Genomic DNA, 14,714 nt, shown 5'->3' on the forward strand with positions numbered 1-14,714 from the left:
ACCTGACCTGTGTTTTGTATCACTACTAGGTCAGTGTCCATTCTCAGAGCATATAAGCCCTGCCCGCGTGAGGCGCGCTGCTTCTCGAGATTCCTGCCTTTATTAGAGAGAAGAATATGTTCAGCCCCTTCCCTCCGAAGCTTTGAATATTCGATGTTGATTACTACAGAAGCTTCGAAGCTCAAAGAATGGTATTCGGACCCGCCCTAGTGTACACACACATTCATTATTTTATGCCTAATCTGATGAAATCGGCTTTGTTAATGTCCTTTTTAAATTCAAAATGGCGAAATTAGACAACATTTTATTAGTTTGCCTGATTATTTGTGTCGGTTGTTTAACATTTTCTATTCTAAAACAGCTGTCAAATATGAAATGTTTCGTTTAGCCACTTACATCTTGCACCGACTCGCGCAGCAGCTTCTGTGGACGTAAAGCTCATGCATTTGATTGGTCATCACCTCAAATATTTTGACATTGATGAGCGGTGACAGACTGCAGGCAGCTCAGATGAGAAGATATCCTTGCAGCACTAAAATGTGTGTTAATAGTCTATTAGTCAATTATTTCACAACATTTAAAAACACCTTGAAAAATACAGAGGACCGGATCCTCGGTGACCTAGCTGGCTACGGCCATACAGTATTATTATTATTTTTTTTTAAAGCCAGTTCATGACCCCTTTAAAGTAAATATTTGTACATATTTAATCGATCTAATGTCTAACAATACGATGCATCGATGCCAAGTGTTAAAAATCTATACCTGTAGGCCATTTATATATTTAAGAGGCACATTTAACACTCTCAACATTTTCACACAATGTCAGTATATGTATTATCGCCAACGCGTGCATTCTCGTTTAAATTAACTTTCAGAGCTTGTGAAAGACGCTGGGATCAGTGCTGAATCTTCACGGTAGTTTATCATTTGCTCGTGTTTAAAGCCCTGCAAAAAGCAGCGCATTCATCTCATAAGTGCTTTGTACCGCTCTGTATTGGAGCCTTTCATATTATAATACTTTTGCACAATGAAAGAATATTAATGGCATATCTTGTTCTGTCTTACCTATAATATGTTGTTGCTTCATTAAAAATCTGCGTTATATATTTAAAAGAAACGTCTTTTAATTTTATAGTATTTATATATAATTTTTAAGACAAGACACCTTTATTTTTATAGCGCTTTTTACAATGCTGATTGTTTCAAAGCAGCTTCACAGTGTTATACAGGAAAATAATGCAGCAGAATTTGATTTGGCTGTACAGCCTCTCTGGAAACGGTGATATCATCTAGCTCATTTCAATTATCATATAGTGACAATGTGGGCAGATCAGTAATTTAGTTGAAAATGTATTTGAATATTTAGTTGAATATTTAGTGTCCCCAACTGAGCAAGCCAAGTCAAAGGCAACAGTGGCAAGGAATCAAAACTCCATCATATGGCATGATGGAGAAAAAGAAACTTTGGGAGAAACCAGGCTCAGTCGGGGTGCCAGTTCTACTCTGGCCCACAAACAAACAGTATATGATTATGCTTCTGGCTACATTACATGTCAGAAGACATATTCGATCAGAATATTCGAAAGATCGGAGTCATCACGCCGGAGACGGGTTTATTGAGGATGTCTTGTCGATGAGGCAATTTCAGGGGGGAGTCTAATTGACACAGTCTCTGCAGACATTTCAGGGATGTGTTGGTCATGTCTAGGCGCAGGTCCACCATCTGATCTGGATACGGCCCGGATCCGGCTGACTGCAGTAAACCTCGGGATAAACAGAGAGTTTAACATTAGCGTAGATGCCATTCTTTTTATGATGTAACAAGTACATCAGGTGTTATGGGAAGTGTGACCTAGTTAATGCAGCCTAAAACAATAATTTTAATTGATTTGAATAATATAAATTAACAATATTCTATGTGTATGCCATAGTAAAGAGATTTTTAAACTAGATTTAAACTGAGTGTGTCTGCTTCCCGAACAATGCTAGGAAGACTGTTCCAGAGTTTAGGTGCTAAATAGGAAAAGGATCGACCTCCTGCAGTTGATTTCGATATTCTAGGTATTATCAACTGGTCAGAATTTTGAGACCGCGATAGACGTGATGGAGCTGCTGCGTTTTGGACCAGCTGCAATTTATTTATTAAGTGAGCTGGGCAACCACCCAGTAGAGCATTACAATAATCTAGCCTTGAGGTCATGAACGCATGAACTAACTCAGCATTTTGCATTGAAAGCATGTGCCGTAATTTAAATATATTTTTAAGATGGTAGAATGCAGTTTTACAGATGCTAGAAATGTGGCTTTCAAATGAAAGATTGGTATCAAAGAGCACACCCAGGTTCCTAACTGACAACGATGACATGACAGAGCAGCCATCAAGTGTTAGACAGTATTCTAGGTTACTACTTGTGGAGGTTTTTTTGTCCAATAATTAAAAATTCAGTTTTTTCTGAATTAAGTTGCAGGAAATTACTAGTCATCCAATTTTTTATATCAGCTATGCATTCCGTTAATCTTGTGAATTGGTAAGTTTCGTCCGGGCGTGAAGAAATATAGAGCTGAGTATCGTCAGCATAACAATGAAAACTAACGCCATGCTTCCTAATGATATCTCCCAGTGGTAGCCTGTACAGGATGAAAAGCAACAGTCCTAGCACTGAGCCTTGCGGTACTCCATACTGAATTTGAGATTGGTGTGACATCTCTTCATTTACTGCTACAAACTGATAACGGTCAGATAGGTATGATTTAAACCATGCCAATGCAATTCCACTAATGGCAACATAATTTTTGAGCCTATTCAAAAGAACGTTGTGGTCAATAGTATTGAATGCAGCGCTAAGATCGAGTAATCTTCATAGATACCATTTCTTTCTAGAAAGGAGCATAGCTGTGAGGACACTGCCTTTTCTAGTATTTTTGACAGAAAGGGTAGATTTGAGATTGGCCTGTAATTGACTAATTCTGTAGGATCAAGTTGCAGTTTTTTGTGGTTTAATAATAGCCTACTTAAAAGTTTTCAAATGACAAGGATAAATTAATGATATTAAGAAGAGGATCTATGACCTTTGGAAGCATCTCTTTTAATAGCTTAGTCGGTACAGGGTCAAGCATACATGTTGTTGATTTTGATGATTTAACGAGTTTAGACAATTCTTCTTCTCCTATAGCAGGTAATAGTGTATTTTTCCCTCAGTGACACTACAATGCACTGTCTGATGTGATACTGTAGTAGACAGCTGCATGGTTATAATTTTTTCCCTAATATTATCAATCTTGACTTGCACATAAAGAAGTTCATACAGCTGTGCTGTTTACAAACGTCAGAAGTTGAAGCTTTATTTTTTTGTTAATTTAGCCACCGTATCAAATAAGTACATAGGGTTTGTTTGTTTTCTTCTAAGAGAGTTGAGAAATAAGCAGATCTAGCAGTTTTTACTGCCTTTCTGTCAGGGTTGTTGTAGGGAAAGGAGCGAGGACTCAAATATGCAGAGGAATGGGCTTTTTAAATTATAATAATAAAATCAAACAAGACGAAACAAAACTACCCCGAGGGGGAAAAACAGACTTGACTTGACTTGACTTGACTTGACTTGACTTGACTTTGACTTGACTTGACTTGAGCAGGAAGCAGGGAAACATGAGGTAAATACGACGTCACTGTCCTGCAGAGTTCAGCTCCAACCCTGATAAAACTCACCTGCCTTTAGCTTTCTAGTAACCCTTCAGACCATGATTAGCTTGTTCAGGTGTGTTTGATTAGGGTTGAAGCAAAACTATGCAGGACAGTGGCCCTCCAGGACCGGAGTTCGCCACCCCTGCTCTAGGCTCTCTGGGATGCTGAGGAGATGAAACTGATGAGAAGATTATTTACAAAGCAATCTTTAGTGCCAGCTGTGATAGTCTTCCATATTTGAAACGAGGGGACAGCTTTGCAGCCTTTGCTAAATTAAGTATACACGATACTAGGTAATGATCTGAGATGTCATCGCTCTGCTGCAGAATTTCAACGGTATCAACATTTATTCCATGTGACAATATTAGGTCTAAAGTATGATTATGGCGTGGGAGTGGGTCCTCCTGACCAAGTTGCCTAACTCCAATAGAGTTTAGAATGTCTCTAAATGCCAATCCCATTGCGTCTTTTTCATTGTCTACATGGATATTAAAATCACCAACAATTAATACTTTATCTGGAGCCAGTACTAACTCTGATAGAAAATCAGCAAATTCTTTGGTAAAGTCTGTATGGTGCCCTGGTGGCCTGTATACAGTAGCCAACACAAATGTCAAACAGGATTTATCATTTACACTACATTACGTTACATAAAGCACCAAAACTTCAAAAGAATTATATTTGAAACTAGACTTCTGAGTAATACTGAAGATATTATTATAAATTACAGCAACCCCTCCCCCCTTCCCTTTCTATGGAGACAGATTAGACTCATTAATAATTCACGCAAAAAACAAGATGCACACATGTGTAACCAATTTCACATGCATAAAACCAAATTTATGTGCACAAAAAACAATTCACGTGCGCAAAATATAATTATATATTCATAAAATACATTTCACAGATGCAAAACACAATTCGTAGATTTACAACTGTGCACAAAAACTTTCGAATGTTTAAAATTTACACGTTCATCCTGTAATGGGAATGTGCATTCATTGACGTGTGAATTGCCTTGGATTTGTGTTTGTGTGTTTTTGAGACTTTCCTGGCAGCGCTCTCCTCTCCCCCCGGATCAGTCGTATTCTTTAGCCAATCAGATTTAAGATTATCAATCGGCCAATCATAACGGGCCAACCTGGGTGTTACGTCATCAGCGTTCGACCACAGTTAGAGATCATGGCTAAGCAGAGGTATGTGCAGTTTGATCGGTTCATTTCTGTTTTTACTGAAACTAAGAAGTTAGAAATCTGTTGAAGTGATAGTTTATTAACTGTGGTGTGAAAATAAACATTTATTTTAAGTATTGATGGATTCTTATGTTTACTTCATAAAGAATTACGCATATGCATACCATACAAATGTAGGACTTTAGATTCATAAACTCCATAGAAAGCATAATAATGGTTTGAATAATGAGAGATAGTGTATATAAATAGACGATTATGAAAAATATAACGTTTTTGGATATTTTTCACGTGGTCTTGTTATTTAATTAGGAAAGAGCAGTCACATCAGTGTGTTTGTACCTGCATGTCATGCACCACACATTCAGCTGATGATGATAATTTATGGAATGAAGTGCATACATTGGAGACCATTTATATTTAATCTATGCTTTGTTTTAACTTTAAGCTGCATATATATGCAGTTTTATTGTTTCAGATTTGCAAGACAGATGATGTATGAAGTTGCAGAGACAACCAGTACCTTGACCTTACCATTCCTACTGTAATTCTTTCAAAACACTCATGTTGCAAGCCATCCATTTTGACTTTTGTTTCAACAAGAGGCTGAAAGTCATGCATTGTTACTGTATTACGGTACACACTCAAGGAATAAAGCCCTGCTATGCATTATTAAATGCTCTTGTTTTATGTCAGAATTAAAAGATTCAAAGACATTTGCTAAAGTTGATGTATACAGTGTATTAATTTGAAAGTTTCTGAATCCTTTGGGAATAAAACCTATATGAAATGACTTGGCCATGATTAAAGAGATAGTTCACCCAAAAATTTAAATTCTGTCATAATTTACTCACCCTCAAGTTGTTCCAAACCTGAATGAATTTCTTTGTCCTGTTGAACACAAAGGAAGATATTTGTAAGAATGTTTGTAACCAAGCAGATCTCGGCAGCCATTGACTAACATAGTAGGAAGAAAAATACTATGGTAGTCAATGGTTGCTCTATCTGCTTTGTTACAAACATCCTTCCAAATATCTTCCTTTGTGTTCAGCAGAACAAAGAAACTCATAGAGGTTTGGAACAACTTGAGGGTGAGTAAATGTTGAACTGACAATCTCAAGTATGAAGAAGCACAACATGTAGTACAGAGAAATAAAATATTATATATATATATATATATATATATATATATATATATATATATATATATATATATATATATATATATATATATATATATACATATACATATACATATACATATACATATACATATACATATACATATACAGGTGCTGGTCATATAATTAGAATATCATCAAAAAGTTGATTTATTTCACTAATTCCGTTCAAAAAGTGAAACTTGTATATTACATATATTTATTCATTACACACAGACTGATATATTTCAAATGTTTATTTCTTTTAATTTTAATGATTATAACTGACAACTAAGGAAAATCCCAAATTCAGTAGCTCAGAAAATTAGAATATTACTTAAGACCAATACAAAGAAATTATTTTTAGAAATCTTGGCCAACTGAAAAGTATGAACATGAAAAGTATGAGCATGTACAGCACTCAATACTTAGTTGGGACTCCTTTTGCCTGAATTACTGCAGCAATGCGGCGTGGCATGGAGTCGATCAGTCTGTGGCACTGCTCAGGTGTTATGAGAGCCCAGGTTGCTCTGATAGTGGCCTTCAGCTCTTCTGCATTGTTGGGTCTGGCCTATTGCATCTTCCTCTTCACAAAACCCCATAGATTTTCAATGGGGTTAAGGTCAGGCGAGTTTGCTGGCCAATTAAGAACAGGGATACCATGGTCCTTAAACCAGGCACTGGTTGCTTTGGCATTGTTTGCAGATGCCAAGTCCTGTTGGAAAATTAAATCTGCATCTCCATAAAGTATGTCAGCAGCAGGAAGCATGAAGTGCTCTAAAACTTCCTGGTATATGGCTGCGTTGACCTTGGACCTCAGAAAACACAGTGGACCAACACCAGCAGATGACATGGCACCCCAAACCATCACTGACTTTGGAAACTTTACACTGGACCTCAAGCAACGTGGATTGTGTGCCTCTCCTCTCTTCCTCCAGACTCTGGGACCCTGATTTCCAAAGGAAATGCAAAATGTACTTTCATCAGAGAAAAGTCCTTATTGTCTTTAGCGAGACGCTTCTGATGCTGTCTGTTGTTCAAGAGTGGCTTGACACAAGGAATGCGACAGCTGAAACCCATGCCTTGCATATGTCTGTGCGTAGTGGTTCTTGAAGCACTGACTCCAGCTGCAGTCCACTCTTTGTGAATCTCCCCCACATTTCAATGTTGAACGGACTTTTTCACAATATTCTAATTTTCTGAGATACTGAATTTGGGATTTTCCTTAGTTGTCAGTTATTATCATCAAAATGTATAGAAATAAACATTTGAAATATATCAGTCTGTGTGTAATGAGTTAATATAATATACAAGTTTCACTTTTTGAACGGAATTAGTGAAATTTAATCAGCTTTTTGATGATATTCTAATTATATGACCAGCACCTGTATCTGTGTGTATATATATATATATATATATATATATATATATATATATATATATATATATATATATATATATATATATATATATATATATATATATATATATATATATATATATATATATATATATATATATATATATATATATATATATATATATATCTTCTATAGTTGTGAGATTGGCTGATTAACAGTTTGAAGCTGGGTTAGTTCTTCAGTCACAGGGCACTGGAAGCACAATGTCATTGTATGGCTGGTCAGGGATGTTGGTAGTGTTCCAGTCAGAGTCTTCTTTTCTTTTAAAGTAGATAAATGTTTATGGCCAAATGATACATTTAAGTGCAATACATCAGGTAAAAAGTTAACCAATGAAATGTGTTCAATCTAGTCGTCACTAGCCCTTTCTTTGTCTGAACACATCAGATTTTGGTTTGATATTTAAAGCAGTCAGCACGTAGTACAAGAGGTGTAGACAGAGGAAGATCAGGAAGCAGGAGATGAAGTGATGGTAAAATAAGTGAATATTGTTTACTGAGTAATCTTAGTTGTATGATGTTAATTGCATCTTTGTCTGATCAGCATAAAAACAGATTTTTTTGCCAGGCAAAGTAAAATGAATGCTTCACAACATTGTCCTGTGACATTAAAAACCTTGAGATGACAATACAGCACAGAACATGAAAGTACATGTGTATTGAATAGATTAATACATTAATATTAAAGTATAAAAGAGGATAAACAGGGCTCCAGACTAACTTTTTTCACTAGGAGCACAGTGGCCCCCAACTGAAAATTTTCGGGGCACAACCAGAAATTTTAGGGGCGCACACCGTAAATCAACATGCTAACCAAATCTACTAATTTCCACTGTATTACTAATAGGGATCTGTATCTTTAAGGTTTTAATGGTATTACTACTCTTACCGATACTGCTTATCGATCCGGTACTTTAACAGTATTCTTACCGGTTATTTTTATTATACTTTATTTTATTTATTTTTTTATTAAAAAAAAACATAATTAAGAACATAATTAACATGGCTTTATAATCTGAAAAGTAAAATGTCTATAGCAAAAGAAACCACAAAGTTTGAACAAAATATAAAACATCTATTTGTAAATGGACCAGTGTGCAGGCATTCGGAAGGTCTGCTAACATTAATATTACAGTAAAGAACAAACCTACAAAGAAATCTAATAAAGTAATGAAATGTAAAATAACACTGCATAGTTTTCACTGTATAAATTGATAGATTAATGCTTATAAAAGCTAAAGTTATTCATTCAAGAGATGTGAATATTTTCTATTTGCCTTTTGTTCGAGTCGAATGAATGGCTCAATCGTCAGCAGGTTTATTAGACGCTGCCCCTTTAAGACCGATCGAATGCAGAACTAATAATATCATATTCTCCTATTTCTCCAAACTATTTACGCCCATTTAAGATATAAACTGTTAAAATAACTACTCTCCAATCCGGTCATTTTGACACCGGCTATTTGTTGTTTATTTGATGGTTTAGACGCGCACACGAAGACTAAAATATAAAGTGCAAGTCGGTCCATTTCGCAGCACACACGCATAAGCCGCCTTGAAGTTGGAATTTAAATTGGATTATTGTGCATTTAATAGCTCTTTATTATCAAACACATCCCGCAGTTTAGCAACAGTAGAGACTGCAGTTTACAACAATCACTGAATCAGATGTTTAGTTTAGGTTTAGGGAGAAATGACAGCGCAGCTGTGAAGGGAAGGATGAGCCCGACGAACACGGCTATAGGAATAGTTTTACCTCATTCCATCTTTTTATAATTCTTGGAAGCCAAAATTGAAAATAAAATTAGATTAATATCACAGCACATCCCTAAAGTTTAAGCAGACTAAACTTTTGTGTAGTTCCTGGCCATCGTCACTCATTAAAGCTGACTGACGTGTTGTGTTCGCTGTAGCTCCACGTGAGAGCTCGCTCCCTTTATCTCTCTTCTGGATTGCGAATGGCAAAAATGCATCACGGACAAATGGTTTAATATTCTCTCATATAGAAACGGCTGGCAAAGATAGAATTTGCCAGACATAACGTCTATCAATTATAATTAGTACGTGTATTTTATTAATTTCTCCAGTACCTACAGCAGGCAAATTTACTGGTCGCACATGTGCGACTGGATGTAAAATTCAGTCGCACACTCTCAAATTTTAGTCGCAAAATGCGACCATTTGGTCGCACTCTGGAGCCCTGATAAAGAAACATGAATTTAGATGTTTGTGACTGCTATCCAGTTGTCACGCCAAAGGTGTGTAATCCTGAAAAATACAGGGGAACAATAAGTGTGTGATAATAATTTAACACTGTATACTGTTGCACAAATGGCAAAATATCTTCATCACTAAACAATGAGTGCTCAAAAAAATATATCTCAATGAGGACAGTGCTAAGTGGGAGCTATTGGCCACCCAGATGATTGTTTTGCAATCGTTTGTGTGATTGTAACTGAGAGAGATGTCTGTCTCTGTACCTGCAGCTAAAAATACAACAAAACAAGCATAATATCCTCTTCATGCGGGACATCTGATTACCACAGCAGTTGCTTACATCTGTTAATATTGAATAACTTCTTAGTTTCAGTAAAAACAGAAATGAACAGATCAAACTGCACATACCTCTGCTTAGCCATGATCTCTAACTGTGGTCGAACGCTGATGACGTAACACCCAGGTGGGCCCGCCCTCACACGGTTATGATTGGCCGATTGATAATCTTAAATCTGATTGGCTAAAGAGTCCGACTGATCCGGGTGGGAGGAGAGCGCTGCCAGGAAAGTCTCAAAAACACACAAACACAAATCCAAGGCAATTCACACGTGAATGACGGTTTGCACATTCACATTACAGGATGAACGTGTACATTTTAAATATTCAAAGGTTTTTGTGCACAGTTGTAAATCTACGAATTGTGTTTTGCATTTGTGAAATGTATTTAATGAATATATAATTTTATTTTGCGCACGTGAATTGTTTTTTGTGCACGTGAATTTGGTTTTATGCATGTGAAATTGGTTACACATGTGTGCATCTTGTTTTTTGCGTGAATTATTAATGAGTCTAATCTGTCTCTATACCTTGCGGCTCGTGTTTATAACAATAATCTTGAGGGGTGGACTCATTTAAAGTAATGTAATCGTCAGGTTTTAGCCAGGTTTCTGTCAAACACAGCATATCTAGATTATGATCTGTAATCATATCATTAGCAATAAACATTTATATTTATATAATTATTAAATTATATAAATATAAATTAAAAAAAGACATTTGACATTACACATTTTAGCACAGAAGCCTAAAATACTTTATTGAATGTTGTCATATCATAAGCTGATGTTATATATTTTGTTTGTAGTTGCGAGTACATTAATACAAATCTAACTGGTTGTGTAAAATAGGCACATAATATCATGATAGTGAAATATGAATTGTATCGTAATCGTATCGCAGAAATTTTTGAGGTATCAGAAAATATCGTATCGCTGTCTATGAGAATCGATATTGTATCGAATCGGGATGAACCGTCCGATTTACACCCCTAATATTTGTTTATTTTATTGTTGTTGCTTTTTCAAAATCAAATTATGCAAAAACAATGTGAACATGCCTTTCAGAAATGACATTTCTTCTGTTTGTATAGATGTATATATGGTTGAACATTGTTACTAGACAAATTAAGCTAGAAAAAATGGTTTTAAGGAAGTCCACAGGATGAAACATGTCTATGGTGTAAGAAAAAACCTTGCATGATCTTTTTTTGTGCTTGTCTTGTTAAGGTGAGGCGTGATGAAAAATGTCTGTTTATTGTGTGACTGAGAACCTAGATCAGATATTGGCCTCAAGCAGCAAAGAAAACCATGTCGAGCAGGGAATCCCAGTGCAAATATGTCTGGCGTCCTCTTTTTTTTTTCCACATTTTCGCCTTTTGTTCCTTTCCCTCTCTCTCTCCCTCTCTGTGTTTCTCGCGACCTGTGCTGCTAGTAAATTGGGAGTTCATTTATTAGGATCTATAATAAGTGTTATGCCGCTGGACTCCCTGCTGACTACAGTCTTTTATGGATGAGTTTCTGTCGCCCCTCTCCTCCGGCCCTGCAGGCTGAAGTGATCTCTATCCCTCTCTAATAACCAGCTTCCCAGCTTTCTCTCTCTCTCTCTTTCTCGACCCATGTTTCTCTCTCTCTCTCTCTCTCTCTCTCTCTCTCTCTCTCTCTCTCTCTCTCTCTCTCTCTCTCTCTCTCTCTCTCTCTCTCTCTCTCTCTCTGTCTCTCTCTATCTCTCTCTCTCTCTCTCTCTCTCTCTCTCTCTCTCTCTCTCTCTCTCTCTCTCTCTCTCTGTCTCTGTCTGTCTGTCTATTGCTCCATTCCTTCAGTCCTTTTCCTACTCCTGCTTTGGTTTCCCTTGGTACCTTGTTCAGCAGGGTTGCAATGAGTGACATTTTTCCCCTGTTGCCCTAGGCGATTGAGACTGGCAGCCTGGCTGTCTGCTTATTTCCTCAGCTGGCTGATTTAAAAGTGCTACACGCTACACATTCGTACACGCATGCACACATACATTCATGGTCAGTATCCACAGGGACTCCACACATTTTATATGTTTTTGTCTCTGTCTCTACCAATGTAACCATTGCGCTACAATACTCCTGTTGGCACTTTTTGCCTGTTGCCTTTTTCGGAGTGTCTATTTACACTAAGTGGAAATAGCCCACCTTGTTGGCAAATGCTATTTACACTAACTCCTCCCACTGACGTCTGCTTGGGCCAGACAAAATTATGGAAGACACTAGATTATTTGCAGTAGCAATTGTGTAGGGTTACGTACTAGTGTGACATTAAGTTTTGACGCAAATCGATCCGAGGTTCGAATCCGCCTTACTCCCTTTTCCGATCACATATCAGATCGGAAAGGCATTTATTTTCAATAAAAATTAAGAAAATATTTGAAAAGTGGATATAAAGTGTCTGAAAGTGTTACGGGTAGGGAGGGTTTTATTGTCCCATTAAGGTGTAGTCTTGGATGTCCCCTCGATAGACTGTTTTAGTGCAAGACCTCAGAGACTAAATCTACTGCAATGAATCTACTTGCAGTCATTGATCAATTGAAACAGATGTTTTCAACATGGGGATGAAAACATTCTGATAGCAAAGCTCCAACTAATGGAAACCACTGGTGTAAAGCAGGTCACCAGCATAAAGGAAGTTATTCTTGTTTCACACCAGCTTTTGTGTAACAGCAGTATGGAGGGCACTAGAAGTAAAACAGGCCACTTTGAGTAAAAATGCACTCAATAATAGTGGTAAGCCCTTTTTTTGCATGGAAGAATTGATAGAAAATCTCTGCTTTGCTTCAAAAAGCTACAAAAAACACTCAGAATTATAAGCTACATTTTTTTTCACCAATTTTTGCTGAATTCAAATTGTTAGGAGATGATGGTTTGGATTTTTCTTTGTTACTTGACCATATATTAGAGGAACAAGTCTTACTTTATTTCAAGTATCATTCCAATAAACATTTTATTTTTATTTTTATTTTAAAAAGTAAAAAGAAATGAAAAATAACCTCAGTACCACAGGGATTTTCCTAGAAAGATGAATTGTGTCCTTTTTATGTATTAATGGAATTTATTTTGTGCAGCATGTTTTTATTTCTTGATGGATTGTATCCCACATTGCCCTTGCCTTTCATAACAACAGTCCAACCTTTCCTCAGAGTGCCGCCGCGAGCAGGTCAAGGGCGGTTCTCCGTTTGGCTCCACTCGGCTGCGATCTAGCACAGTTTTGTACCACATTTCAGGACACCTGCACAACCGTCAGAAACAACGTAAAATCAAACTTAACAAGGTGAGACCATTCAAAAATGTATGATATAGAACAATACAGAAACAAAAAGATAAAACAGAACCAGTTTTTCTAGCATATGTTCTCTCTCTTTCTAGAATGTGTTTGGTGATCCACCGGCTCTCCCTGAATATAAGGTCGCTGATGCCAAGAAGTCCAAGTTCATTCTCCTCCACTTCAGCACCTTCAAAGCCGGCTGGGATTGGCTAATACTACTGGCTACATTCTATGTCGCCGTGACGGTGCCGTACAACGTTTGTTTTATTGGTGATCAAGACTTGACGCGTAGCACCACTGTCACTGACATTGCCGTCGAGATTCTCTTCATCATTGGTAAGAGAATATATATTTAGTTTGTCAATTACATAGTAAGTTTTCATTGTGAGCATGTATGATTTGAGTATGATTTATGAGGTTATCTTTGCTTCATCACATCTATATCTTTACACGTGATTTTAATCAAGTCTTAAAATCAGGCTCTTTGAGATCTTTCATTAACCCTCTGTGGGTACAGCGTTGCCACAGGGCAGCATATTATTCAGTTTCCTGCTATTCAGAAAAAAATTAATTGGAATTAAAAGGGCAGTTTTTACAGAAACAAAATATCTGCCATTTGAGTTTTTCTCCATGATTGATCTCTTGGAGTTTTACCTGAACTCACCCTTACTAGGAAAACACACGCTTCCATTTTTTCCTTTCCCTGCATCCTTGTTAGGTAAATATGTTTTTTTGTTCAAAGATTGTTCACAATTTTAAAACAACTTGAGATGTAAAGGATGTTGATTCCATGTGGTTTAAATGTGGTATGTTATTGATTTGAGTTTAATACAATAGCAGGATGAACTATATTACATTTTTGTCTTTTCCTTTTAACACTGTTCCCTGAAATTTATTTTGGCTTTGTGACTCTGATAAGGCCTCTATTTGAAACGACAGTGACAGCACATTCATTTTTGTTTTCCTGTTGTAAGTCTGTGATAACACTCCTTGATATATAGCTGGTAGAAAAGCATTTTTGCTGTTATAAATGCTTCAATGGACACATCGTTCATTGATATTATGCTGATAGTGTATTTTTTGAAGACGCTGACTCTGTCTGTCGCTTTAGACATTGTGTTCAGTTTCCGCACCACATACGTGAGTAAGTCGGGGCAGGTGATCTTCGATGCACGGCAGATCTGCATCCATTACATGACCACCTGGTTTATCATCGACCTGGTTGCTGCTCTGCCCTTTGATCTCCTTTACGCTTTCAAAGTCAGTGTGGTGAGTAATGCATATATTAAAGAAATTATAACGAATGTATCGGGGGGGGAAATCTGTGGGAAGTTTTTTTCACAGCTTTCAAATGCATTTTGAATTTACAACATTTACATGATTTTGCTAAAAAAAAAAAAAACAGGCACAGAGAATCTGTGCCAG

At 36.8% G+C, this 14,714-nt stretch overlaps 1 protein-coding gene across 1 annotated transcript in view; it reads left to right on the forward strand.

The window, feature by feature from the left end:
* The window catches only part of kcnh8 (potassium voltage-gated channel, subfamily H (eag-related), member 8), a gene marked incomplete at both ends in the record, with an annotated part of 95,082 nt that overhangs the window by 37,768 nt on the left and 42,600 nt on the right, over positions 1-14,714 (forward strand). Inside the window, 3 exons of the mRNA XM_079828542.1 lie at positions 13,165-13,295; positions 13,391-13,625; positions 14,401-14,558. Coding sequence (XP_079684668.1) covers positions 13,165-13,295; positions 13,391-13,625; positions 14,401-14,558 — 524 coding nt within the window. The remainder of the gene's footprint in view (positions 1-13,164; positions 13,296-13,390; positions 13,626-14,400; positions 14,559-14,714) is intronic.

Source organism: Gobio gobio (assembly GCF_949357685.1).
Source record: "Gobio gobio genome assembly, chromosome: 11".
Lineage (NCBI taxonomy): Eukaryota > Metazoa > Chordata > Actinopteri > Cypriniformes > Gobionidae > Gobio > Gobio gobio.